This window comes from Phaethon lepturus, unplaced genomic scaffold (assembly GCF_000687285.1).
Source record: "Phaethon lepturus isolate BGI_N335 unplaced genomic scaffold, ASM68728v1 scaffold29864, whole genome shotgun sequence".
Lineage (NCBI taxonomy): Eukaryota > Metazoa > Chordata > Aves > Phaethontiformes > Phaethontidae > Phaethon > Phaethon lepturus.
In genome coordinates, this window is record NW_010537486.1 from 809 (window position 1) to 28335 (window position 27527).

The following is a 27527-nucleotide window of genomic DNA, read 5'->3' on the forward strand; positions in this document are numbered from 1 at the left end:
TGTGTTCCCCAACACACTACATAGCTGTGTTTCGTAGTTTTCCCAGTTGGTAAGTCATGGGTTGGTGGCCATCTCCAATACCAGACTAAAGAATCAAACTATTAAGTAATTATGTAGTAAACCCCAGGTAGCAACTTAATCCTTTTTTTAAAGCAACATTAATGTTTATTAAATATGGGCAGAGCCCCAAATCTATTCTTATAGTTGGATGGTGACAGTTCCAACAGGCCATGTTGCAACAAGTAAGAGAACTCTGCCTGCCAGAAGTCTACTTTTTCACCTTTCTCACAGTACTCAAAGCTTGCTGACCTAAAATCCCAGATTTCCCATGTAGTGATCCCTAGTTGTCTTGTGTCCTGTAACTAGGTGCCGCATACCAGCAACCCCTTAAAATTGTGCCAACCTTGTTAGTTCAGTTCTGTCCAACCAAAAACCTACTTCTAATTAGGAGAGTTTGGTCATCATGAAAAATAACCTTACACCAAGTGTGTTCTGTAGGAGAGGAGCCTACAACAGGAATGACTATCATTGTTATTGAGGAGCTTGCTGACAAGCTTTTCTTCCTTCCAGATTAAATCTTCTGCTGTGAAGATCTTTAATATTGCATCTGTTGAGTGTTGAGACACATGAGCCACTATACATATGTATTTGATGAAACAACCTTGAAACGTTATTAGATGTCTAGAACATTAAGTACTTTCTATAAGGAAGAAGTGTATTCTGAAAATACTTCTCATTTTTCCCTGTCTGCAGCACATATAAAATTTTATGCATAGTGTTTCACACAAGAACTTCTTCTGAACAGGAGGGTTTTGGTTAAAGATTGTTTCTAGTATTTTTGTTAGGGAGAAAATTTACAACATTATTTTAAAGCTTAATAACTAGTTGTTAATAGATAAATAAATGAAAGCGTGCAACAGCAATGCAACAGGAATTTTAATATAAAGTTAGGATCTAGTAGAGTTCCGTGTGGATTTCTAAGAGTTTATCTTGTCCAGGATCTTTCTTCTCTCCTTGTAGAAGAGACATGTATTTTTTCAAGACCTTACCCACAGACAAAATGATTATTTTATAGCAGCTCACTGCACAGGGGAGGTGGAGGCTACGTGAATTCTAATAGAAATGAGTTTCATGAGTACCACAATGACTATTTTTGTTATTCAGTGTAAAGCTGGGTGAGCTTTGGACAAATGCATATTTTCTAGGAGGGTTAAGGACATTTTCATACTCAACGCTAACTTTGCCAAATAAATCACATGTTCATCTAACCTGGATGTGGCTTTGGACTTCCATGTGTAGATATGAGTTGGATCTGTTCCCTGGAATCTCATTCTTAAGCAGATAACATAGAAGTGTAACAGAAGTATTTTGAATACCGGGACGTATAAATGGATTTGCTCAGTGATGGATTTGATGGGACAATATGTAATGGAATAAAAACCTCTTTGCATAGAAATTGCCTTTTAATGAAGTTATTTCTCTTTCATTTAAGGCTAACTACTTTTCTAAATTTTCAAAAGCTCCAGTAATATGCAAATTAGTTGGAAGAAAAGTTCTTGATGGAGTTGGTCAGCCAACATTAGAAGTCGAAATATACTGTAGAGTTAAAAACAATGAGAAGGTATGAACTGCTTCTTCCTGTTTTGTTTATTTTAATAAGACAATATCGGAGAGAGGTACTATTCTACTGACATCCTAAGGAACATTATATTTTCCATCTTTAATGAAAGGACATAAATCTCTGTGACTCAACAGTTGAGTGTTGTAACTTAGAAAAAAAACTGTCATGAAATTAGGCAGTGCCCCTTTGTATATTATTCATGTCTGTCTTAATGATCATGTAGCTTTTCCTTACACTCCATATCTAGCCCTGTAAAGTTCATTTTCCTGTTATTTTTTTTTTATTTTCAGATCCTTATATTTCTGTTTGTATGACAGTGTTTCAGAAAAATATAGTACAAGTCAAAAACACAGTATAGGTGAAGGTCACTGTTTTACACTGAGCTAATAGGCTGATGTGGGTGATGATAGTTAAGTGAAACATATCCATCTAGCATCTGCAATGCAAAACTGGTGGTGCATTGCCATCTTTCCCCCAACCTGAAATATTCAAGATACTGTCTTTGTAACTCTAGCTATTGTGGAGTAATTATTTCTACATTTCCTTAGTTAAACTATGGTTCACTTCGTTCTTGAATTAAATATAATTTCATAGATATTCACAGTATGTAAAGTTAATACTATTAATACAGGCAACTCTGTGATATTTGTAAATGATGTCTTCATTAAGTGAATTTTCTTAAGTATTGTTTATTCTTCAGCAGTACAGAAAGATCAGTTTAAATTATCTAAGGAAGACAAAACGTAACTGATCATGAGGAATGGCATTAAGCATGAATGCTGATGAATCATGTTACAGCAGGCTGCCAACAGCTGCAGTAAAAGATGTCCTAATGACTGTATAGTCTTTAAAATAACTCCATTCTGTTCTGATAAAATACATGTGTAAAGCACATCTGTCAGGAGATGAATTTTTAATTTAGGTCAAGAAACTTGAGTAACATCAGTGATTACCGAAATATGGAAGAAGGTACCTTCTTACCTAGGAAGAAGGTACTGGATGAAAAAAGATAAGTAAGTGGAGCAAACAGTAGATTTGGAGATAGATACTCATACAGTTGGTAAAGACATATACTTCTTAGTCTTTCAAATGACATTTCCAAGCTAGAAATTAAATAGTGTTTTGAGGTCTTTTACCTTTTTTTTTTGCAGAGGATTTGTTCCACTGTAATGTCTTCTCTTTCTCAAATACCTGAAAATGCGTTACCGGAAACAACTGAAGCTGATGAGAAAGAACGAAGGGACTCTGTTAACACTGCTGTGGAATGGGTCAATGAACCACTGAACACAATGTTAAGAGACTTGAAGCCTACTGACCAGTCTAAGGTTGATAAGGTGCTTGGGTAGGTCTTGCATATTATGCAATTATTGCATTTGAAATATGCACTGTTAATTTGTATTGTAAATGAAAAACATATAGACTATTCAATGTTTTCTACTATTTTTTAATGTTTTTGATATTTTAGGATGTCTATCTCAGATACATTCCACTATATTATTTTCTGCTTTTTTCATAATTATGATATGAAAATAGTGCTGTTTTTTACAAGGTTTCATACATGGGATACAAAAATAAGGGTCTCTAAGAAAAACATGCCTGAACATGTTCATGAGCCAAAGGCTCTGTTTAAGAAACTCGTTGGTGCCAGTTTAATTCAGTGGGGATGTTTTTTCAGGCTGCGACTCTACTTCTGTTCGCTGCACTGCAGAACAAAAGTGTGTTTCTTCTGCATTGAGCTAATCCACAGAAAACATGTATGTATGTACAGTTTTCAGATTCTGGTAGAGTCTTCTTTCTGAGCAAGCTACTCCAAAAAGCTTCGTACGTGGGGCAATTATTTTCTTTGGAAACATAGTTTCTTTAGTAAACATCCATGTTATTTTTTCACACAAATATTTCTTCTTGGGAGCATCACAAAGTAAAAAAGAATGGCCATATTTTTCTATTCAAAGAAATATGTCTGGTTTTTAAAAGAAAAAAAAGACTTGAGGGACTCAAGTATCACAGAGGTATCTGTGTTTTCACGGTAACGTTAGAGGAGCTACCTGGCACCATTATGGCTTTCTTCACCCTGGAAGCAGTAATATGGCCTGTCATTCTCTTCTGTAGTTGGAATTGTTTCTTTCAGCTGTATCACCGAGGAGAATGACACTTGGCTGTAGGGGTAGTCGTTGGGCTGCCACAGTTAACACAGACTGTAGCAAACAGAACTAATTGCCTTCCATGTGGGTTAGCTTTGGGGAAACATTGATGAAAGGAATAAGGACTCAATTGGAAAGAAATTCTTCCAGCTGAAGTGAGTCTAAGTAAGATTTTAATGCATTGATTACACTATATATCTTACATACTCAGTTTGCCTGAATTGGGTGACTGTGACCCATTTATGCAGTTTCTACTTTGTGCATGTAATTGAAATTCAGCCACTTCTGAGCTTGCAGCCACTTAGATAACCAGCATACAACTGACCTATTGAATTAGCAACCTAGGCCAAGCTGTTGTATGTCATGAAGTTATGACAGGATCTGTTACTACCCATGCAAAGCAAATACATCCTTCATGCTAAGATTGTCTGCACAGAGATGACTTTCAAACCAGTGTGATTTGAAAAGCATGTGTTAAGATTTATAATACTTGCTTGTGGTTCTTTTTGTTAACCAACGCTGCAGATGACTACGAAAAATTAATGATGTCATTGACTTCACCGGCTTCGCACAATGAGTCTGTGGCAGAAGCTCAAATAGATGCCCTTAATCCACCTCTGAGCATGTTCTTTAGCCTGTATCCTGTGTCTGCTTGTCACATGTCTAACAATATTTTGAGCCAGTAATCTTTATGCCTCTTCCCTCAGTGAATACTTTACAAAAAAGGTAGAAGAAAAAAAAGGAATTCAAAACCAGGAAGAAGAAACAGAAGCCAGTCTTGCCCTTAGTTCATGCACTCCATCAGCAACAGCACTACCTGGGGAAAAAAAAGCAGCAAAACCAGGTTTTAGTTTATTTGATTTTAATACTTTCTGCAATACAGATATTGATAAAGGTGCTAAAGTACTTTCTGAAGTGGACATGAATACTTCAGAACACATGACACATGTTCAAAGGATTTGGTTACTCTGTCCTAAATCTTCTTGTGGATCACAGCAGCTTCTACTGCAGAAATGAGAGAGGGGAAAATAGAGCATTTTCTCATCATTCACATGCATTGGTTGAACAGAGTTTCTGCCTTTGTTTTACAGTTGGCTTAGACAGCAGGTTATTACTCTTCAGAGTGAGGAATAAGAATGGAGGAGGATGCAAATGAAGAATAAAAATGAAAATGATAAGGAAAGAAAAAGGAATCACAAAACTGAACAGGAAAATGGAAATAGAATTAAGATAGAAGTTGAAAAGAATGGAGGGAGGGAGGAAGGGAAGTTTCTTGCTAAGACAGAAAAGGAGGAAATAAGGTGAAGAGCAAAAGAGAAAAAAGGAAGGGGATGAGATGGGAATGATGGGCAGTACAGAGTAAAAAGAGGTAAGCAGATAATGCTACTACAGGAACAAATGGTGTCAGAGTAGAGAAACAGGGTAAGTATACATGGCCAAAAAAAACATTCCAGAGCAAAAAAAACACCATACCTCCACATATGCATTACCCTCGGGGCGGGGGGGGGAAGTTGTTATCATTTATTGGAAGGGCAGAAAATTTTGGCAAATTACTATTTCTTATCACTTTAGTTTCAAGTGTCATATACTATTAGTAAAACCTCCCGGTTAATATATTAGATGTGGGCACAGTAAATTCACCTTCAACCTGAAATGTAATGTCTGCAGTTGTCAGGTCAGTCCAGATATCATCATGTTGTATATTATACTTTTAGTCAAGCTTCTGCTGATACATATATTATTTGTTTTCACTAATTGTGTTTTCTTTATATTTGATTGTGACATTGACTGTAGTATTATTGTTAGAATCAACACCTGACTGTTAGGTGCCAATGATTATAAAGCTACTTGTTGTTACAGGAGACCACTAACAGATGGTGTCTTCCAGTAGCAGGTGCTTTCAGAGGTAGCATCTGTGTTGTAATTTATGCAGGTTACAATGTAGTGTAGTGTAAAGGATCTCTGCAAAACACTGCAGTTTGTCAGAGTTGCTCAGTACTTAATTACTAGTGTCTATGTGTGTAGCTGTTCATCCTTAGTGTAAGAGGTATAGAATCTCTGTATAATATACAAATGATGTATAATCTAACCTGCCTATCCAATTAAGGTCCTATTAAGAACATTCTATCATAAAATATCAGTTGTATCCTGTAGTATTTATATTTTATTGAAATAAAAACTTGTGTGGCACTCCTATTAGGAACCAAAGTAGTTGGTGAGATTTACAAACAAGTACCCAATGCATGTGATTCTTGAGAATCGGACAGCTTATTTTGGTTTCACATAGGTGCTTATTGTACGTGTTCCTGTAAGCACTGTAGGCAATAAGTATGATAGTGGGAACTCCTGGGTTTCAAGAATTTTGACAAAAGTTACTCTTCTGTATTTGAAAGAGAAATAAGTTATTTTGAAAATCTAACAAGACTATGCGTGTGGAAAATTTAAAAGATATGTTTTCTCATTGGAAAATCCAACTGTTATAGGTATAATTTTTTTTAAAGTCATTATAAGAAGAAATCAAGTATGTATACTCCCAATCAAGTTATAATGTAATCTGCCAAGTTGTTTATGCAAAAGCTGAGCACATAAGGAGGACGATAAAGAATACTGAAATCATGCTTTATGAAAGAAACCTGAAAAATTATATAACACTACTGGATATAAACATAGATAAATAAAAATACATATTTCAGTGGCTGAAAGATCTCCAAAAGAAATGGATTTGAAATACATTTGACACCAGAGCGAGGACAGATACTTTGCTTACTTGTAAGGTCATTTCATATAAAACAACTGACAAAATTAACTTCTAAAAAAAGAACCAATTCTTTTGTAATATGAGTACCTACTGAAATGACAATATCATATGTACTCCTATAACTGTGATACATAAGCTTTCTTTTTAAACCACGAAAATACTTAGCTACTACTCTCTGTCTTGTAGGAAAGAAGGTGGCAGTTGCAGAGAGACCGATCCCACCTGCAGAACCCGTTGAATCAGTGCTTTGTGGCAGCTTAGCCATTGGGGGAACATCGCTTGCTATAGCTAAGGCTGGTGCCACCATTAGCCGTATCCCATTGTACTTACATATTGCACTGCTGAAACATGATCAGGTACATGTGACTTTTGTAATTTTGTTTATTTTATCCCAGTTATCACAATTATTCTAGAATTCTGAAGCCAGTAGTCCCTCGTGACAGTGGTATTAAATATACCTCATAGAATACACCATTAAGACCATTGCCTGTAGCAGTCTTTGAACCCTGTGCTATAATTAAAATATATAAGAAATTATTCTGAGTTTTAGCATTTTCATTTTCACATGGTACTCCCAATTACAGGATTCACCTAAAGAAATGACTCTACCACTCCCAATGGTTACTCTGTTGAACTGTGAAAAAATTTTACCTGCAAAACTGAAATTAGTGAAAGAAGTTATGCTTATACCACCAGTTCAGTTATCACTCAAACAGGTACTGTTTCATTTTAATTTTTATAAGTGTATTCTATAGACTTCTTATAAACGATATATGTACGTAAGTATATAGATCTTTTCAATATCGTCCTTACAAACTGTGTGTTTTATTTTTTGTTTGCAAGGCCAAAGTTTTAACAAATGTTAGTGCAGAATTCTAACACAAAGAACATTAAAAGAAGTAAATAGATGAATATTTAAAAGAAGATATATGAAGATTTCAAGTTAAAAATGTATGTGTTAGTATAGAGGAGAAAATCAGTGCATTGAAGAAGATGTAGGGGAATTTTGTTTAGAATGTGATTTTACATTAATAGATTATAAATAGTATCTATCAGTTGATAGAGCATACAAAACAACAAAGCTCATAACAACTTCACAGGAAAGCATAAAAACTTGGGGAATATATTGCTTTAAAAATGAAATTGTGAAGATAGATGGGAATACAAAGCAGAATAAAATCTAATCTATTCAAGGGGCAAGAAGGATGGATGAGGCAGATTGGATCAACCCTCTCTTTTTGTTTAGCCATGTGTGATATTATAGACATTATATATGTATCTTTACGTTAGGTCTGCAATTTCTACTTTGTATGCTGGTGACCTGAACAAATAGCTGAGCTTGATTCTCTTTCTTTTTCCTTTTCCTTTAAGTTTTTAGAATTGTCACCAAGAGCTCTTAATGAGGTTGCTAATTCTGTACCTTTCAAAGATGTAATGCCTCCTAGTGCTCATGTAGGAGCTCATGTAGCACTAGGACTCTAGTAGCAAACTGTTTGCTGCAGTGCAAAAAATGTAGCCATTTGTCCTGTGTTGATGTGTTGTCAGCTGTGACTGACTTCTGCCCCCTTCAGTATTTCTTTCCTGGCACATTTAAGAAAATCTGAACTGTGATTTACAAAGTTAGCATTAAACTTTTACTAACTCAGATGAAAAGGAAAAAGAGTCTTGCATTAAAAGCAATGGATTCCTCCATTCCCCAGTGTTTAAAATTAAGACAGCTATTTTATCCCTGTTTCCTGGAAATGTTCTGAAGGTAAATACATTCAATTTTGTCAGAATTTCCAGTTCAGAAGTCGTAGATAGAGTCACAGTTGTGAATGGTGACTACCATCTTCCCACTTCTCAGATATTACATAGGCCGAGATACTGCTTACTTGTTAGATTTAGGAAGGGTTCCTTTTGGGGAAGAAGAGACCGCGTTTCTTGCCGTCCCATTCAGTGGTGTAATCAAATATTCCTGTTCATTCCACTCCTACTAACCCTTTATCATTGGGCGCTTGACTGTATTTTGTGGGTGGGGGGATTGTGTTGAGGAAGTCTGTAATTAATAGGTTCTTTAAAAATACTTTATATTAGGATATGCATTTAGAATAAGTGTTCTCTCTCTTCTGATTTAACCTATAAAAATGAAATAATTTATCTTTCTTTTGAAGATTACTGTTGTTTAATTTCAGGGCATAGAAAGAGTTCTGGATATTCAGAAAGAAATGATGAAACTGTTGGAGCCTCCAGGCAAAGTGGTACAATAAAAATGTGTGATAATAATGTGATGTACTTCATTCGGTCTTTTTACTACTATTGTCTTTTTAAGCTTAAACATGGAACACTTATCCTGTTATCAGGCGTGGTCTTATGGCACAGAATAGAAGATGTGTTTCTCTGACAGATGATTAAAACATTGGCCATTTGGTGATACTAAATTAACGAAGATAGAATAAAACATTGTTCTAAGCATAGTAAGACTTTCTGTTTATCTGAAGAAGTATACTGGGAGTGAATGATATCACAGTGAATATAGAGTATATGGTTCTGATCTTGTTAAGTCTCATACACATGCAATGAGTATTATTCAAGGTACTGTTACTGTAGTAGTCTATCAATCTCAGTATGTGCATATGCTTTTTGCAAAGTTAGGTTGTTGCGTTTCTCCAAGTAAAGAGTCTAGATTCAAATTTCTAAGATCCCCTAAGGTTCCCCCCATTTCTAAGATCTAATATCTAAGTATTTTTGATAGGCTAGGTGAGAATCTTTTGAAAAACAAATGATGATTGGAGTGATGCCCACATAGAAATAAATACTTGAAATGAGTTACCACCACAAAATAAAACTGGAGAGTTGCTGATACTATTCAAGACAAAACAGAAGCTATTTCCTAACTTACTTAAATACTTGCAATCTCTTTAGACCAAAATTCAGTAAACTTTTTTTAATTAAATTTTTTATTCTGAGGACTCTCTGTCATTTTTGGACTTTTCCATGGAATTGATTTCTTTCTTTTTTCAATCCCAACAGCCCACTCCTCAACTAGCAGACGGTAAGAAAGGCAGAGTACATAATACAGGGAAGAAAGCTCTGGTAAGAAAAGAGATTGTAATTTTAAGCCTTCATCAATGTATTAACAACAGCAGGGAAACAGAATGTTCTTAAGAAATGAAACATTAATCTACATTACTGTTTTGGAAAGGTCAAGCCAAGACTTAAATATTCCAAATGCTGATATTTTACATAATAATTTGGATTCTTTAGACTATACCTTCCCTTCCTGTGGAACAATAACAGAAAGGGGAAATTATTCTGGAATCTGGTCATTTTTCTCATATAGAAAACCTGGTAAATTATCCAAATGAGCATTTTCCAGGCCTGAAGCACCAGCAGAGAACATGCCATTTTGATCATGTGGGCCGTAAAACTGTTAACTGTAAGACTTGCATATTGTGCTGCTTCCTAGCTCTGGGAGCAAAACTCTCCTCATAATCATTCTTCATTAAGTTCCCAGTTCCTGTTTGAGGTTATAGATAATGGCAGATAACCAGTAGATCAAGGGCAGCACTCACAACAGGGCACAGGACATTATTTTATATGACTCAAATAATCTTTTTTTATCACTTCAAAACCTATAGATGAGTTTTCCAAATAGTGGGATGGAAATACCATGCTGGTTTTGCTTTCCATTCTGAGACAATTAAAATACTATCAGGTGAGATTGTTGCTGTTGTGGAATATACAAAAGAAAGGATGAACAAAAGTTTTCCTATTTTTTTGTTGCTTAAACAACACAAAGTTCATCTCATTAAGTAGCTGGCCAATGTTTTTCTGGTGGGTATTTTCCATACGTTTATCACAATATCTACTGCAGTCGCAAGTTAAAATAATTCCTTAAGATATGCACTCCCTAAGGAAACAATGCATTAGGCTGAAAAAAACCTATTTCAGTAGGAAACAACTGAAGGAGATAGTAGAGAGTCTAATTTTAAACTGATAAAAGCACCATGTTAGTTGAAACTTTTTTGGGGAAAAAAAAAGGAAAAATCACGAAGTAGGCAGTAAAGAAGAAGAAGTTTTTTAGGTTATAGAAGTAAACACTAGACAGAAAAAAATGTTTTTTTAAGATAAATAATGCTTTTAATAAAATGTTACAAAGCACAACATATGAGTGCTTTGAAAATCACATGAAAATGCAGCCATAACTTCAACCTTTCATTAAATGCAGGAAGACTGCAGCATTTCTTGATGTCTATTGCTGCAGCTTAGTGCTCCAAAGGGAACAATCAAATAGATTGTCTCTCGTTGCAGATTGCTACAAAATAATCTCATAACAATTTGACTTGCATTTTCTTCCTAATTTTGTATGTGAAGGAACATTCATACATCCTCTGTAGCTAGGCCTCTGTGCTCTCTGCTGTAGTTAGTTCTCTAACTCTTGTCAAAACTGGTGCCTTCCAATTGACTTCTCCAGTCTACCTCAGGATTATATCCTGCTGCTTCCTGGGCAACTTAATGTCATTCTTCATAATCCAAAATTCACAGGCTTTAAAGTTAAAAATCAGTGTTTGAAAAACCTACAAAAAACCTGACAACAGAAGGACATGTGAAATATTTCCTCAATGCAACTCTGCTTGTGGCTCATGTCCAGGAACACTGTTCCTGAGGCAGACAGTGCCATGCAGCTGTGCTAGAGAGATTTTCCCTTATGAAATTTGTTCCTTCTAGAAGTCTGGGAAGGTTCTAGTGTTTCTTGAACATAGAGGCAATATCAAAGTTGTGGTTGAGGATAAATGAGTAAAAGCTGTTTAAAAGCGGAGAATATGTTTTTCTGGCAAAGGGATGTTCCACAGCACTGGAAACTTTTACATAGCTTCCATGACAACTCAGTGGTTGTCAAGAGTGCCTTTAAAATCTTTTTGTAAACCAATACTACCTATATAAGATCAAGAACTACATGATTAGACCTACTTCCAAAGAATATTGGAGAGAGATTCACAGAGAATTGTCCTTAAAGTTGCTAATGCGATTTCTGAGAACAGATTTATATTTTGATGACTGAATGCAGACAGAAATGAGAGTGAAAAAAAAAAATTAAGTATTATGTATATACATGTATGCAAATAAAGTGATTATTTTTGCTTTACTTTCAGCCACGAGCCTTAAAAAGAATATCACACTTAGGTTGCCTAATAACACAATGCGATAATCTAGAACAACCACTACTCCTGATGCAAACAGCTTGCAACAATATAGGTCTGGAGCTAGGAACAGACATATATTTAGCAATAAATTGTGCTGCTCAGGAACTAATGGATTATGTAAGTTATTTTCAATGTCTATTTTGTTGGTTCTTAAAAGGAATGTAGCTATTTGTTAACATTATTTATTATTACATTGCAAACTCACCTAGAAGCTTCTACCCTCATTTTTTAAGGTACCAGTCAAGCAAATGAAAAGAATTGTATCTGCATTTATAAATTATGGTTGAATCAGTCCTAAAAGTGTAGCAGATAGATACGTAACTGGATTGTGTGTGCAAGGGGACGAGACTTGGTAGCTTGATGCAGTGGGAGCAGTGAGAATGCATGTATTCCTTCTCCGCAGCTGTACCAGCATGCTGGTGGTGCACCTTGCATGGAATAAGGCCCACTGGACCAAGGCAGACGCCCATTACAACTTGTTTTCTCCTACAGGAATCTCTATTACTTTCATGATTTAACTTTAACCATTCAAATGGTAGAAGCCTGCCTGTATCAGCCAGGCTTATTCCTTTTCTCTGTTTATTTAATAAGATTTTCCAGATCAGTCTGTGTCAAATACAGCAAACTGTTTTAATGGGCAAACATCTACTACGTGCTCTATTTAACAAACCAACTTCATTTCATAATACATCTCAGACAATTCTGAATTAAAGTATTAAGCGGGAAATCTTGTTGACCACAAGGTATAAAGGAAATAATTATCTTCTATCCACCTTGCTTTCATGGATGAAGATCAAGAAATTTTTTACACAAGTATACTTCTATAATTCCTTCATACCACTAGATGCTTCTTTCTGCATTTTATTACACTACCTCTGTTGTTTTCTTCAAAGTACCTTGACCTTTCTGTGTGCTTTTACTATGGTATGTGTGTATACCCACCAACATTCATCTCATTGTGTACCAACATTCATTTTTTAATCCTTATTTTTCAAGATTTTTATTTTACAAAGTTTATTTATCTCCAGCTGAAGTCTTGAAGTTCTTACCCCTTGTTCCATGACCAATCAATCAGGTTTCTCATTAAGCAAAAAAAGAAACTTCCCATTGTGTTTAATAGCTCATGAGATTTTGTGTATTTGGGTGTACTATAGTGACAAACCTTCCATTATTAATACCATTTGTGAAAGCAGTTGCTTTCCTGACAATTGGTGATATCTGTATCCCATACCAGAATGAGCAAAATCTTAACCAATGAATTCTCAGTAATTCTGTAACTTTCTGTTATTGAACTGTTGAAGTCACTAATGCAGTGGGTATTCTGGCACAGTGTGACAGCTTAATAATCCTCGTATGCTGCAGTTTGTGCTTCCCATAATGATGAGATTAGTTTTAAACTAGTCCTTTTTTTGAAAGGGGAAAGAGGCAAGAAAAGGCAATATCTTGTTTTTGAGTGCTGAGGGTGCACTCCTCTCCCATAGCAATGTTTTCTTTCTGAAAAAGAGGACAAAAAATTAACCTTTTTTGGAAATTAAAAGTGAGACTTTTCATGCAAGATTTAATCAAAATGTCAAATACTGTTAACTTTATGATAAAATATAAAATAGTGTGAAACTGGCAGTGTTGCCTAGAAAATGCTGAATAGATCTCCCTTGTTTTGGGAGTGGCATCTTTCAGAGACTTTGACATGAGCCCACTGGATCCCACTGTTACTTTAGGCAGAGTTTTCTACAACAATGTGTTGACACTTAGACATAAAGCAGGCAAGTGAATGTGTGCTTATCGAACACACAGTCCACTGCCTTAATAGAGATACTACTGTCACAAGATCTGTATGCTAGTACTCTGGTTTTTAAAGTATTAATTATCTTCCTTATCTTTTATGCTTTTTACATTACTTTCTAGGTTAAAGGAAAATACGAAATACTCACTGGAATGTTCAAAAGTCCTGATGAAATGGTTGACATGTATGTGGAACTGATTAATAAATTTCCTTCTATTATTGCATTAATAGATCCCTTAAGAAAAGAGGTAAGATACCACGGTGCGGTCCTTGAAAAATTGATAATACTGTTAAGTGGCATAGCACTGAACTTTTCACATTTTTAAAAAACATATAAAATACAAGCTTCTGTTTTCAGACTCTTTAGGCACAAAAATATCACTATAAAAATGTATTTAACAATTCATTTGCATAGCCTTAACTGACAATAACTCAATTTTTCCATACTTTTGACATAATTCCTGCCAGAAAATAATCCTGGCATGAACAGAATATGGCCAGTACAAATATTGTAAAGAACTACAAGAATTTTTTTTTTCTCATTCTATGTGCTAAACCACTGTTGGTTTTATTGTATTTTCCTTCTTATGTAAACAAATAATTCAAATTATAAAATCAAATTATAAAATTCAAGTGATCTATAAATGACATGAGATGAGATGAGAGAAGCTAAAACTTGGACGTAGTTGTATATGCCTCAGAATCACTCAAAAATAATTATTGCTGCTGTTCTTTGTGATTGAGATTTATAGTCAAAGCCGGAACAAACCTGTCACTCACAGCATTGCTTGGCAGAACTTTCAAAGTGGTACTAAGATACCATGTATTTACTACTGTGATCAAAGTTAGAGGAGTTAATTTAGTGTGGCCAATAGATTACAACAAAAAAGTAGAATACTATTAAGCATGTTGTCAAGTTATAAGTGGATGAAAGAAACAGACTGCATAACCTTAAATATTAGCATTTATCCATAAGATTAAGTTTCCATGTATTACAAAAAAGATAAAAACTTAATTGTAGCAGAACTTGCAATTGTACACCTAGATTCTGCAGTTCCACAACTTAATAAAAATTTGCTCTTGCTGTCGAATTGCACACTTTATCTTCTTTAAAGTAAATATATGGGGGTTGTTTTCATGAACAAAACATGAAGACTGTGATTGAAGGGGAAAGAAAAGTGATGTTGTCTTTGTGAACCTGCCCAGTGCCTCAATCAATAATTCTAAAGCAGATGAACTGCAAAATCAATCTGATTTTGTTCTTATCTAAAACACAGATAAACACAGATTTTTCTAATATCTGTGTTTACTGTTACCTCACTCTATTTAGCCTTGCCTCCCTGCACTGTTTCAGTCTGACTCTCTGAATTACCCATGTTCCAAAACACCAGACGGTTCCCCACTCCTGCCAGGGCTGCAAACTTCCTTGAGAATTCTTACGAAGAAACATATATTGCAGTACGAAAATCTGCAAGAGAGTTACAACAGATACTGAAGTGCCATTTGAAATAAATAGAACATTCTTAAGGGACATGCCTCTCCTCCTCCTCCCCCCTCACAAATCTACAAAGTTAACCCATGCCATATCTTTGCCACAGATAATTAGGTCCTTGAGGATTAGCTCTGGTACCAGTTCAACAATTCGTTGCCAGACAGCAGACCACTTCAGGTGCTTAAGTTTAAACATTTGTTCTGGTGTCAAAAACTTCATTTTCACTTACACGTGGGCTTGAAATCCTCATAGGTATGAACCCTTATACAGACTGCAGCTATATAGGTACAAAAGTCTGTCTGATCTGCAGACCAAGAATTATTACTGGCAAATTATATTAACTAGAAAAGCAATGTTTTTAATGTGAGAATTTTGCATTCTGTGGACACAAAGAAAGCAAATTAATTTATATATTTCTTCTTTCAAATTACTATATCCATGTCCTTTATTTATCCTTAAACCTCAGCACCATGTGGACAATGCATTAAAATCAAAAAACAAAGACCCTAAAAAAATGGAGCTTTGCAGGAAAGACAGCTTTGTACTCTGCTGTTCCTTCATACAGTTCAGTCATACAGCTCTGATCATCCTGCCTTGATACGTGTCATTGAGTCTATGACTGCCTCCTGTTTCATTATTTTATACTTAAATATTATGGATTCCTCTGAAAAAAAACAGAGAAAATTATTTTATATTCCATTAAACTTAAATAAAACTCAGGAAGGAAATCAAAATAGCACATTCTTACAGTTAATTTAATTTGAAATATTTTAAACTATACTTGTGTGCAACTAGCTTTAATAATTCCAGATTAGAATTCATGTTTTCTAGCAAAATCTTAAAATCCTAGCAAAATTCCAGTGCCATGTTTTTCTTAGGTAGACAGGTTTAAAATACAGTATAATATATAATATGTTTATATGAAGGGTATATTTTGGATTAAATACAAATTTTTTATTTTTATTTTTACCTCCTCAGTTAGGGTTTTCATTCAATTTAGTTTTTTAAACTCCAGTTATTTACTTGATTGCTTATGCAGGACCGACAACAATGGGATAACATGTATTGTGCTCTTAGATCCAAATGTTACTTGATTGCTGAAGATGCTGCCACAGATATTTCCAAACTTAAAATTGACCAAAACATAAACATACCACGGTGCAGTGGTGTTGTCCTAAAATACATCAACCAAACCAAGGTGTCAGACCTCATAGAAGTTACTGGACTTCTAGACGGTGAGTAGAGGGGGGAAAAGGGCTGACTTTCACACCCTACAAGTCAATAAATACTGTTGCTATGCCTGTAAATACTACATCTTTTTATGAAATTATTGCCACTTCTGATTTAGAAAGTGCTTGTCAGAAGAAACTAAAATTCATGTTTTGATTCACCAGTGTCTGTTCAGGAGCTTGAAACAGCGTTCAAGGCTTCAACTATGGTAAATTAATACACTGGATGCTTTGAATGAGAGTGCCCTTTGACACTGCAGCTAACTGTCATACAGTTAGATACCAGAATTAAAATAAAAGAAGATGTAGTTGAGTAATCTGAATTTTGATTCAAATTAATACTAGTATTAATAATTAAGAAATCCAAGCAAGTCCAAAATATTTAAAATTGCAGTTTACATAGATTATTGACTACATATTACTGAGCCTTTGTGGTAACAGTACTAAGAACTTGGGCAGTTTCATATGTAAGATTTCTCTTTTTATCAATTTTTCTTTATTAATTTTTATACCCAAGGAATGGATGGACAAATTTAATATATGTAAGTTCCTTCCTTATTCCTTCAAAAAGCCCAGAATCACTATATCAAAGCTAGTAAATAGCAATTTGAAGATTTCACTCAGTCATGATGGTAAACTCTTTTTTTATAGTGAAGAAAAATCATTACTATAGTAAGGAGCACATTTAAAATAGATAGAACAGCCTCCTAGCCTGTAGAATACATTACCAGACAGATCGGCTAGAGACAGAAATTAGGATAGGATGTTAGATACTCCCTTATCCATGTTGAAAATAAAATGTAATGTTAATGTAGCAAACACGGTCTACATCTTTATGAGATGGGTTTCATTGGTTTTATTCCTATTTATAATTAAGCTTAGATAGCCCAAAGGTAAAAAAGAATGAAAAGTCCAAACAATTTCTGTGTTGAATATATAAAATATACACTAATGAAGGTTTTACCCTCCTGTTATATATAGGTCAAAGACATATTACCATATTAGGAAGTCCAGATGGAGAATCTTCTGATGATAGCCTTGTGGATCTGGTAAGTCTTGAGAGCTGTTCAACTGCAGAATTGCCAAAATACTGCTTTTAACATGAACTGGTTTTTAAGGAGAAAGCCTTTTTCTGCTTGAGAAAGAAACAACATTTCACAAAATGGGCTTTTTCTAGAGAGTTGCTTTTTTCCCCCAGAGAGAGTTAATCTTTGAGTTTAAAGAGAACACACAGGAAATTTGCGAAAGCAGGGAGTATATTCAAAAGTGTGTATGATCTATTTGTTGCATTAGTTTATAAAAAAAAGTGACTTAAAAAATTCCTGAGTAGTAATAGTATTTTAGGCAAAAATTCTTAACACTAATATATTTAATCTTTTTGTATTAAAGCTACATTTGCAAATAAAATTTCATTTCATACGCCAGTGAAAATTACTGTTTGCATCTGACAAATCTTTCATTAAGATACTTTATTTCCATTTCAAGGAGAGGTTTTATCTGTAGAAGGATAGGAGTGTTAAATTAGAAGCAGGATACCATGTGTATTAATGAAGGATGACTTCACTTCCCAAACCGTGTAGTTTTAAAATACGTACTTTCTCATTTAAGGCTGTTGGACTGGGTGCCAGGTTTATCAAGTTGGGAGGTCTTTCCCGCGGAGAAAGGGTGACCAAATACAACCGCCTTCTTGCTATAGAGGAAGAACTGGCCAAGAATAGAACGCTACGTATGAGCTTCTTTCTTACTTTTGTTTTCAGCTTGCAATGAATACGAGAACAAAGATTGGAGGGAGAATGATTGAAACTGCACCACAGGAGGGAAGTGAAATCAAAAGACTATAAATAAGCGCTGACAAAAAAAACCTAGGATAGCACTTGCCACAATGTATATTGTTGTCCTAATGGATTATCTGTTTACTGAATGTTAAAATAGACCCCTTCTTGAGGAGTAGCCTACATTAAGCTTTTTTCCAGAATTAATTGGTTGGAGTCTTGAAGCCCACCGTGCAAAAGGAACAAAACAAAAACCATGCATATAACATGCCGAAAAGCTGCCAAAATGGAATTTTAGGCCACATACCCCACCTCCCTCAAGCCCCTAAACATATATTGCTAACATAACTTCATTTCACAACCCCCTTTTGTGTGTTGCATTTCCAGCAAAATGTGTTTGGAAAGCTAGAATTGCATGGGTAAGGACTAAAACCCAAGAAAAAACGAAGTTGAGGATGCACATTCAGCCTTAGCCACTTGTATGCATCTGCCAGCATTTCAGGATCTGCGTCTTCTTTTTACACGATACTCCACACTGTTAAATGCTTAACGGTTCATTAGAGCCACTTCTCACTTGCTCAGGTATCAGTCAAGACAGAATAAAGGCATACAGTCTGAAGGGAAAGCAGAGAGACAAGGAGAGGAAGAAAAGAAGGAAAGGGTTTGCAAGAATTTATTATGCCTTAGAAAAAGAAAAGTGAAGAGGAATTAAGTAATTTTACCCTTCTGTTTCTAATAATTTTCAATGTTCTACGCATAGGCTAGCAGTACTCAACATGCACGCTGTAGAACAAAGTTTTTATTTAAAAAATAAATTGTTGAAAATATTATTTTTGAAATCTCTCCCTTGCTCGTATATAATCATTGCAAAAAACAGAAATGTAGACAGAAATTCTTTATTGCCTCCGAAGTAGTTTCACAGGATGCACTTTTCAAAGACAAGACAGACAATGATAGAACTATGAATTTTAACTGCCTCAGCAGTATTAATATATCCCCTACTCAAATGGTATAGTCTAAGCAAAAGAGCTCGGGTTTGACAAATACTTAAACCTTTATCTCATAAAGTGAAATAGCAGCAATCCCCGATGCCGTTAATCACTTGACCGAAGTAAAATCCAATAACTAAATTAACAGCAGGGAAATACTGAGACCACAGGTCTGAGCTGCATACCAAACCCTTCATTTGGCTGGGCTGCGAGCTACGGAATACACCGGACTCCCAAGTGGCTCGGAGACAGGAGGTGACACTGACCCATCAGGGGTCCCCCCCGAGTGAGGGGATGGGGCAGGCAGCTGGGCCCCGGAGCACCGCAACCCCGGCGCTCCAGCTCCTGCGAGTAACCCTGGGTGCATGGAAGCCCCGCTGCCGAGGCTGCCTTTCAGGCACCGGGTCCTCCTGGACGGCGCGTGTGAACCGCTTGCAAGCGGAACCACAGGCTGGCCACCCCTTCACGGAAGAGTAACGAGCGCAGCCGAGGTGTATTCGGCGGTGGGGTGGGCACTGCGTACGTGGCAAATAACGGGAGTTAGGTGGTGAGGGTAGGGAGGCAGGAGTGTCACACCCTTGGGGAAGAACAGCAGTGAGAAGAGAGGGGAAGCGATAGCTGCAGGAGCAGCAGCCGAACGCGGGCTTATGTGAGGTTATTAAAGGCTGGGGTAGAGAAGAGGTGCAGTCAGCTGATGGGAAATTTTGGAAAAGCACCAGTGCAGAGGAAGGTGGGTGTTCAAAAAAAGGGCAGCAAGGGGAGATGATTAGTGAAGAAGGGAATGCAATAAATGTCCCAGCTCAAGCTGCTGTGCACCATTCCCTAATCCTGTAGTCAAAGTGCAGGCCTTTGTTTTCAGGGACCAGACTTTCAAAGGTGTTTAGAGACCTGTTAAGCATCATGCGGCATTTTAAAAAACTCTGGGTGCACCAGAGAACACCACAAGAAAGCAGATTACAGCAAACATTAGTTTGTTTTTTCTCTTTATTTCAGGTGAAGCAAATCTTGAATTTATTGCTTTTGCTGAAGAATCACAGCCAGAAAAACAACCTTCTGATGTACTTCCTCCCCCAAAACAGGACTTGTTGCCTCCACAGCTCTCTCAACCCGCCCTGGAGGATTGCAGCCTGCCTGCTCAGCTCTCAGAGAACAGCACACTGACCTAGGTGGTCCACATTAACTTTTGGGTAAATTTCTTAAAAAAAAAAACAAAAAAAACCCCAAAAAAGCCCACAAAACTATTAAGAAACTCATACATTAACTATTCCTTAATCTACTTGTTTTCGAGCACTTTAGCCAAAGATTTTTAAAAGCATTCACATACTAGCTTCTCTTTTCCCCAGGAGAGCAGTGCTTTCAGCTGAAACCAAGTTAACAGAGCCCTGGCTCTAGTTTGAAAATACCACAAAAAAATTCTGTGCTGTATTTACAAATTGACAAAACAAATAACATCTGTGTTAAGTCTGAAACTAAATGTTTGTTTTGGGAAAGTCGAAATCTCTCTCCATACAAAGAGCAAGCTATTGACAAACAGGAAAAAAAAAAAAATTTTTTTTACAAAAAACAAAGGCCTTGACTGTTATGCTGCTCCATCCCCCCACACCCCCTCAATGCTGCTCTTAGATCTAGCCTACAAGGGAAATTTTGCTCCAGTTCTAGCTAGCTAGCAATACAAGCGCCTCAGTGCAAACCCCAAATGTAGGGCACAAAGCTGTAATTGGCATCACTAGGAAGCTTGCTTCAGTCGGAGGCAGGGAATAACAAGTCACTTCCACAAGGTCTGGGAAACTTGTCAGGAATCTTTTTAATAAGCAACAGTGAAAAGATAAATAATTTATGTCCTAGGTAACAAACAGTTTAAGTAAAAGAAATACTTCTTCAAAAGCTTCTGGGGTTTGTATCATTTGAAAATTTGAACATAGAACACAGCAGCAATAATTAGAGGAAAAATACATATAGAAAATGTTGCATTTTCAATTCAGTGTAACAGATACCCTAAGTGAAAAATTAACCACTAGAACCAACCACCCCCCCAGAAATTAAGATATCAATGAGAGACAAATTTCCCCAAGTTTAGAAATTATATGTAGTTCAGTAATTAGATCAAGTCCAAGATTTCCTTAGAAAACATGCAAAAAGCACCAAAAAAAGATGTGCAACTACCACACTCATTACTATCATTTTATTTGTAGGAAAAGCACCAGACAGTTGCATGCAGAGCAAAACCAACAAACTCAGAACATTCATCCTTCAATACTATCACTGTTTCAAATCATTAAATAAAAAATAATCCAAGTGCATTCAAGTACTTGACCACCCAATTTCAGTTATGCCAATCTTTAGGTAAATCCCTGATTACACGTTTGCTCATTATAAAAGAATGGGATACCGTGTTGAATTTAAAAAGAGACTACAATGGAATGTGAATTGGCAGTGGAGCAAATCAATTAGGTACCTATCTCACTGTCTTCATAGGAAATAAGGGCTGAGGGAAACTGGGGTTTGTGTCATCAAATACAGACATCCGAAGTGTTATCTCAAAGAAATTAATGCCACCAGTGTGTACCAGGTTCCAAGCAAAGGCTCATTTGTTACTGCTGCAAGCTCTCAAAATGTTGGTTTCAAATAACTTGCACTCCTAGAATGACCGAATCCCAAATGTATTCCATACTCACAGGAGCCGAGGTTAACTTTTTTTGCAGCAGCAAATACAGACTGCAGTTGCAGCAGTACCAAACTTTACTATGCAGCACTGAAACAAAAAACCAGGAGGTAGGTCCTCCTGTGAAAAGCTTTTAATCTAGAGGAGAGCACCAATCTCAACCCACAAACTTCTGACTTCGGCTACCATTACCAAAATCTTGGTACCAAAATGACAAACTGCACTGCCTTTGCTTTTCAGTCTTTGGGCTAGCTGTCCACTGGGGAATCTGAAATGGAAGTGTTATGCTTGTGCTTTTAATTTCCTCAAAAAAGCGTGTCTGGAGACAGCAGTAAGGAGACTGACAAGATCTTGGATTAAGTAGATATCAAAATATTTTTAAAGCAGTATGTCTAAAACCTGATTTTTTTAATTATTAGTAATACCCCCCATACTAAATCTGATGTGTGCGTAATCACCTTCATAGGCGTCCAGTTCAAGAGGGATGCAAGGGGCTTCTGGCAAGCTTTAGACTGGACCTTTAACAAGGTATTGTCTCAACAAAAGAATAATTTAAAAAGCCTTTTCAAATGTAGTTTTAAAGAAAAGGTAACTGACAATATCTAAGAAAATATTAACCATAGAAAGGGATTTTGAGTGATACATAGTTATTTAACACTTTAATGCATGTAACAAAACTGCATACAAAAGACCATTTCAATCGATATTACTGAAAACTGTTTGGAGTACAGACCGTAGCCCCTAGTAACACACCTAAGCAATTTACATGTCCAGATAATGGTTCGCAAAAGTTACAGCCTTTCAGAATAACAATTAACAGTTAGAACTGTCTGTTTCTCTTATTTTCTCAACATTAGTTTCTTTATGCAGCGCCTTGCTTGCTTCTTCTTTCATTTTGTTCCGATTCAGCATGTTTTCAGGTGTCTGATTCCCACTGGTGGAAACAGGATCTAAAACTACAATGGATTCTGTCTCTTTTTCACTGCTAGAAGCCTTTCTTGTAAATTCTGTATGGCTAGTTGATCTAAAGGAAGAAGAATAAATAGATGAATACAGGTAATAATTCACATATTTAGGAGAAAGAATATAAAGACACAGAAAAGCATTTCTATTATTAGTAGCACATATGACCAGGACAGGTCTACTAAACTAGTAAATAGATTTATAGATTTAACAGCTGTTACACAGAGACAGTAGTGCACAAAATGCAACAGTTGCATCACCCCTCCTGAACCATTTGTTAAGCTAGCCACGGAAGATACTTAACAGGAAAAACGAACTTACAGAGCACTGAAAAAATCCTTAGACTATGAAAGAAGCAGTTTAAAGATAATCTTAAGAATTTATTTTCTCTCTGCTCAACTTGGAGCTGGATTTAGGGGCTCCCCCATGTCCAACAGAGCAGCTGCACCCAGAGAAAACGCTACCCATTCCTGCCGTCTGTAGGCTAACAGTCCCGCCGCCTGAAAGGAGAACGTGGCTGCTTCTCCACATCTCCATCCCAGAGCAGCTCGCGTGGGGCTGGCCCTGCGCAGCACTCGGCCGCGTGGCCGGCAGTAGCGGCAGTGCAACCAGATTTTCCACCAAGGCTCGGCACCAACAGGCTGCTCATGGTCTCGCTGGGAGCGAGTGCAAACGATTTCTGAAAATTCACGGGCTGGATTTGCTGCAATACAGAGGGTGTTAGACCTACATTCCGTACCGCAGAAATGGGGTTACGTCTTGACTGCTCGCAGCGCAGGGATTCTTGCCGATAAAAAGCCCTCTGAGCAGGGAGGGAGGAGGGAAAGGTCAGAGGCACCAGGGTTATTTGTTGAGGCTGGCATCGTGCTATAAACACTAAAAGCACTTGTCTATATTCAAAAGCTTTGTACTAGTGTTGAAAGCGTGCAGGCAAATCCTTAGATTAGCTGGAATGCACCAGCAGAGGAGCCAGCAAACACTGGGAAAGCACGACCGGAACAAGGGGCGGATCGGGGCACTTCCTCGGCCGTCTTAACGCGGCTGCGGGGGCAGACGGGCAGCTTGCAAGCACGGGCTGACCCCTCCTTCGCCGCGCTTCCCCGAGCCTGCTGGCCCCGTCTGCCTGAGCGTTTGTCACCAGGCATGCTTAGGGAGGGCAGTCACACACGCGCGCTTGGCCCACCTGTAGGCAGGGCCTTACGCAATGGTATGGGCACCGTATAGACGCCTACACTGATACAGCCACAGCCGCCAAACTGTGGGAGAGCTGCAAAGCACCGCGGTGCAAGAAGGTCCGACAGGCACCAGTGGGTGCGTGGCTGTGCCCTCCTGTACGGCTGCTGAATGCAACTCCCTTTGCTACTCCAGAGCCTTTTTTTTTTTTTTTTTAAATTTTTCATGCTTACTCATAAAAAACAGCCTTCCATACTGCTAACGTAACACACTCAAAAGGAAAAAGTAGGATCAACTGGAGGCCAGAGAAAGAAATTCAGTTACTGGATCCATCTGCTATGAACCACCCTTTATTGTGACAGTCTTTGTCCTAGAGAAAACAACAAAGGAAAAAAGAGGTCACCCCACTCAACAATTAGAGCACGGGGCGGAGAATGTACTGGCTCCCACCTGACGGGGAGAGAGCAAATGTACAGGTTAAAAACAAATAAATAATCACAGAAACAGCAGTTGTTGCACTTTCCATTTCAGAGAGAATTTACTCAGCTTGCTACTGAAGCACTGGATATAGCAAATGAAATTCCATGTTCAAGCTTTAATTACAAGAATTGTCTCTAACATTAGAACTTCGGTGTAAGTTAATTAATGCAGAAATTGGCACTAATAGACACAGTTTCAGACTCATTTGATTATCATCAGAAGCTAGTGATTTCATAAGGAAAATAATGCTTATTTTATGCAAAAGTTGCCAATCATTCCAGAAAATACAAGGTGGGGTATTTTGAATGTTACAGCAAATTAAACTTTTTAAAGCAGTGTAACCAGAAGAGGGTTATTTTAAAAAGTGCTACCTCTGAAAAGCTGATTGCCCAACACTATAAAAATGGTCAAAGCCATAAATGCCAAGTTCATTTTTATTTCACTTTGGAGGTAACTATCTTTCAAATCCCAACAGCTGGACTATTTAATACAATCTGGTGAATCAAAGTATAATTCTTCACTGGGCTCACAGTGGGGAGTCTGCATTAGCGTATGGCAGCATTCCAGCAACTGATGCACAGCCAAACGCTCTGAAGTCTGTTTCATTTATAACAAAAATGGATAAAACGGCAATCATATTTACCACCTTGCAAGGACAGAAAAATGAAAGATGTCGATATAAAGTACTTTAATGGTGAAAACCAGTGATTAAATCAGCGTTTCAAGCATAAAAATAAGAATTACTATTCCGACTCCATTGTACTAGCATTCCCTTCTTCAAATCCTTTACACTGTTGCAGCACCAGCCTGACAGTGCTGCTGTTACAGCTGAGGTACTCTTAAAAATCATTAACCCTATTTATCAGGTATTCATAGCTTATTTTCAATAGTTTGTCAAGAGCAGAATGCAGGCATAATAAAGTTTCGGTGCAAGAATGAACGTCGTTTGGTTCTCCCTTTCAAAAAACAGGTTTTGCCGCTACAAATCAAGCTGAGACAAGCAATTAGTACAGATATAGTTAGACGCAGTTTTGAACAATTAGAAATTTGTCCAGCCAAGGTATTTGCATTTAGCTCTAGGCAAAGCTCTTCCTTCATTAAGATTGTTAATGTCATTATCAGTATTCTTGTTATTTGTCCAACAATATATTTAAGCCAGAAATTGAGAACCTAGTTCTATTGTACTCATTCATACATAATTATTCCTAAGTCTGCATATATTTTTATGACTAAACACATAAAATCTGTACTGTGAAATCCAGATTTAGATGATAAATGCATTTTAGATTAATTGCACAGGATATGCAAAGTCCCATGCAGTCCTGAGGACTGCCTGTGATATAAGAGTCTCAAAAGCAATATATTCCATTTATATAGTTACAGAAGCTACAGAAAGTGTAAAAATAAAGGGTTACGCCTGATGGGCTGTCTGTGAACTAGTACTGCTCTGCCCTTTGTAAATAATTTACAGTCAGAGTACAAAAGGACAAACTAAGGATCGAATTGTCAACCGAGACTTGGATTTTCTTTGTTTCCTCTGGTTAATATTATAACCTTGGTATTATTTAACCTTTCTTGGTGCTCTATTCATGATATCATTGTAATACGTTTCCAGTAGAAACTGGAATTTTATGTAAATACCATGGAAAATTTTACTGGATGAAGTCCCATCCAATTTCTTAACAATACGTAAAAGCAGAAGGCTAAAGGAAACCATTCAAAGGAAACCCTGTAGGAAAATCCATGTTTGTTTACAGCATATTTAGAAAACACTGGCAAAAATCTATTCCAACAAAGACTGGTTTTGCAGGTACATAGTTGAAGCATGGGAGACTCCATATGGATACCCCACCCAGAATCCGAGCAGGCATGAATGAAGTCGTTTCTGCTACAAGAGATGACACTAACATGGCATCAAATCAGGACACTTTGTCTTTCAGCGAGTATCCTTGCCTAGAACACTGAAACAGCTCTCATCTCCCTTCAAAGCAAAATTGCTTTCAAAACCAAAATACAGCTCCACCGGTGCTATTCCTTACTCCCCAGAAGATGAGATTTGAAGCCTTAAGCTGATTTGACAGTTGTTCACCACCAGTTGCTTCTTTAGGAACACTCAAAAACCAGGTCCCCATGCCAGTTATAGCTTGCTATTTGCGCAATTGCTGCCCACCCTGACCCCAGCATTCCCATTTACCTACAAGATCCCCGTAACTGAGGACCAACATCACCTGTGCAATAAAGCTCATACTCCAGTCACTACGTCCTTTCCAAACTACCACACTAGGAGGGTTTGCCACGTAAGAGCAGCTCAGCTGTCCTGCCTCTGACCCGGACTAACCAGCCCACGGCGTCAGCCTGTACAGGCGAGTGGGTCTCAGCTCAGCAGAGTGCCACCGTGGTCCATCCGTTGCATGTCAGACCACAAGAGGTGAGTCAGTTTTATCCTCAGTCAAAAACTTCTACCGAGAACAAAAGCTGTAGATGTGTTTATTAAATATTTCAGAATTTTTAATAAGGCAGGGGAATACAACAGACAGGACTGAAGGCTAATACTGAACAATAGTGAAAATAGACCAATTCCAAGTCTTGAAAGTCTTCAGTGAACAAAAAATTCCATCACATGACAGTATTTGTCAAAATGAAATTACAGGGAATACAAACAGTGACACTAGTGAATTAGTCTGTTGGTTCCCTCCTCTGATAGTGCCAGTACTATCTGTAACACCAGACATCTCAAAGAAAGTGCAAGAAACTTTCTCTAATTCAGGAATGCCCCTGCTAAATCTGGCCAAGTAGAAAGGTGGTCAACATAACAGCGAGCAGAACGGAACTGCAGACAATCTTTAGTATGGAAATTGTTCCCATTTCTAGGTGCTTTTTCAAAAATGCTGAAAAAGATTGGCAAATTAATTTAAATGAATCTTGGACAGCTTCTACCTCACTGAGAGCGTACACAAAAAGTACAGTCTAAGGAAAACCTGTGACAGTAGCTTTTAAAACAGTTAAAATTGAGAAGACCTCAAACTTTCAGAACATCCCATTGTTTTCTTCATTTGTTGTTCCAACTAAATTGCTCACATTCAAGCTGCACTGGAAAACCTTTGCAGTTCTGTCTAGCTGAGGCTGAGCTGCTTCCTGCAGAGCTGGTAGATGATTCAGGGGTACTAAGATTACAGCCAGGAGAAGGAGAACAAATCCTTTAATTGTATAAAATCATCAGATTAAGACTAACCCTCTCTGTAGTTCACTCAGTTAGTGGAGAACTCTGCTGCCCAGAA

The 27527-nt window shown here is 37.1% G+C and overlaps 2 protein-coding genes across 2 annotated transcripts in view; one reads left to right on the forward strand and one right to left on the reverse strand.

The window, feature by feature from the left end:
* The first annotated feature begins 230 nt into the window (after positions 1-230).
* On the forward strand, positions 231-20137 carry ENO4 (enolase family member 4). Its single transcript, XM_010286506.1, has 14 exons — positions 231-242; positions 1493-1621; positions 2773-2963; positions 4470-4606; positions 6707-6876; positions 7105-7236; positions 8695-8760; positions 9533-9595; positions 11656-11823; positions 13612-13737; positions 16021-16216; positions 17192-17259; positions 17819-17936; positions 19965-20137. The coding sequence occupies exons 1-14, from the start codon at positions 231-233 to the stop codon at positions 20135-20137; spliced, it is 1749 nt and encodes a 582-aa protein (XP_010284808.1).
* A 2033-nt stretch (positions 20138-22170) lies between these two features.
* Positions 22171-27527, reverse strand: part of KIAA1598 (KIAA1598 ortholog) — a 55608-nt gene continuing 50251 nt past the window's right edge. Inside the window, exon 16 of the mRNA XM_010286505.1 lies at positions 22171-22657. Coding sequence (XP_010284807.1) covers positions 22447-22657 — 211 coding nt within the window. The 3' untranslated portion in view covers positions 22171-22446. The remainder of the gene's footprint in view (positions 22658-27527) is intronic.

Excerpts from the sequence above, each read along its gene's own strand:
- ENO4 (XM_010286506.1), top strand. Across the intron at positions 16,217-17,191 it reads AGTTACTGGACTTCTAGACG|GTCAAAGACATATTACCATA; the intron begins GTGAGTAGAGGG and ends TGTTATATATAG. Across the intron at positions 17,937-19,964 it reads GGCCAAGAATAGAACGCTAC|GTGAAGCAAATCTTGAATTT; the intron begins GTATGAGCTTCT and ends TCTTTATTTCAG.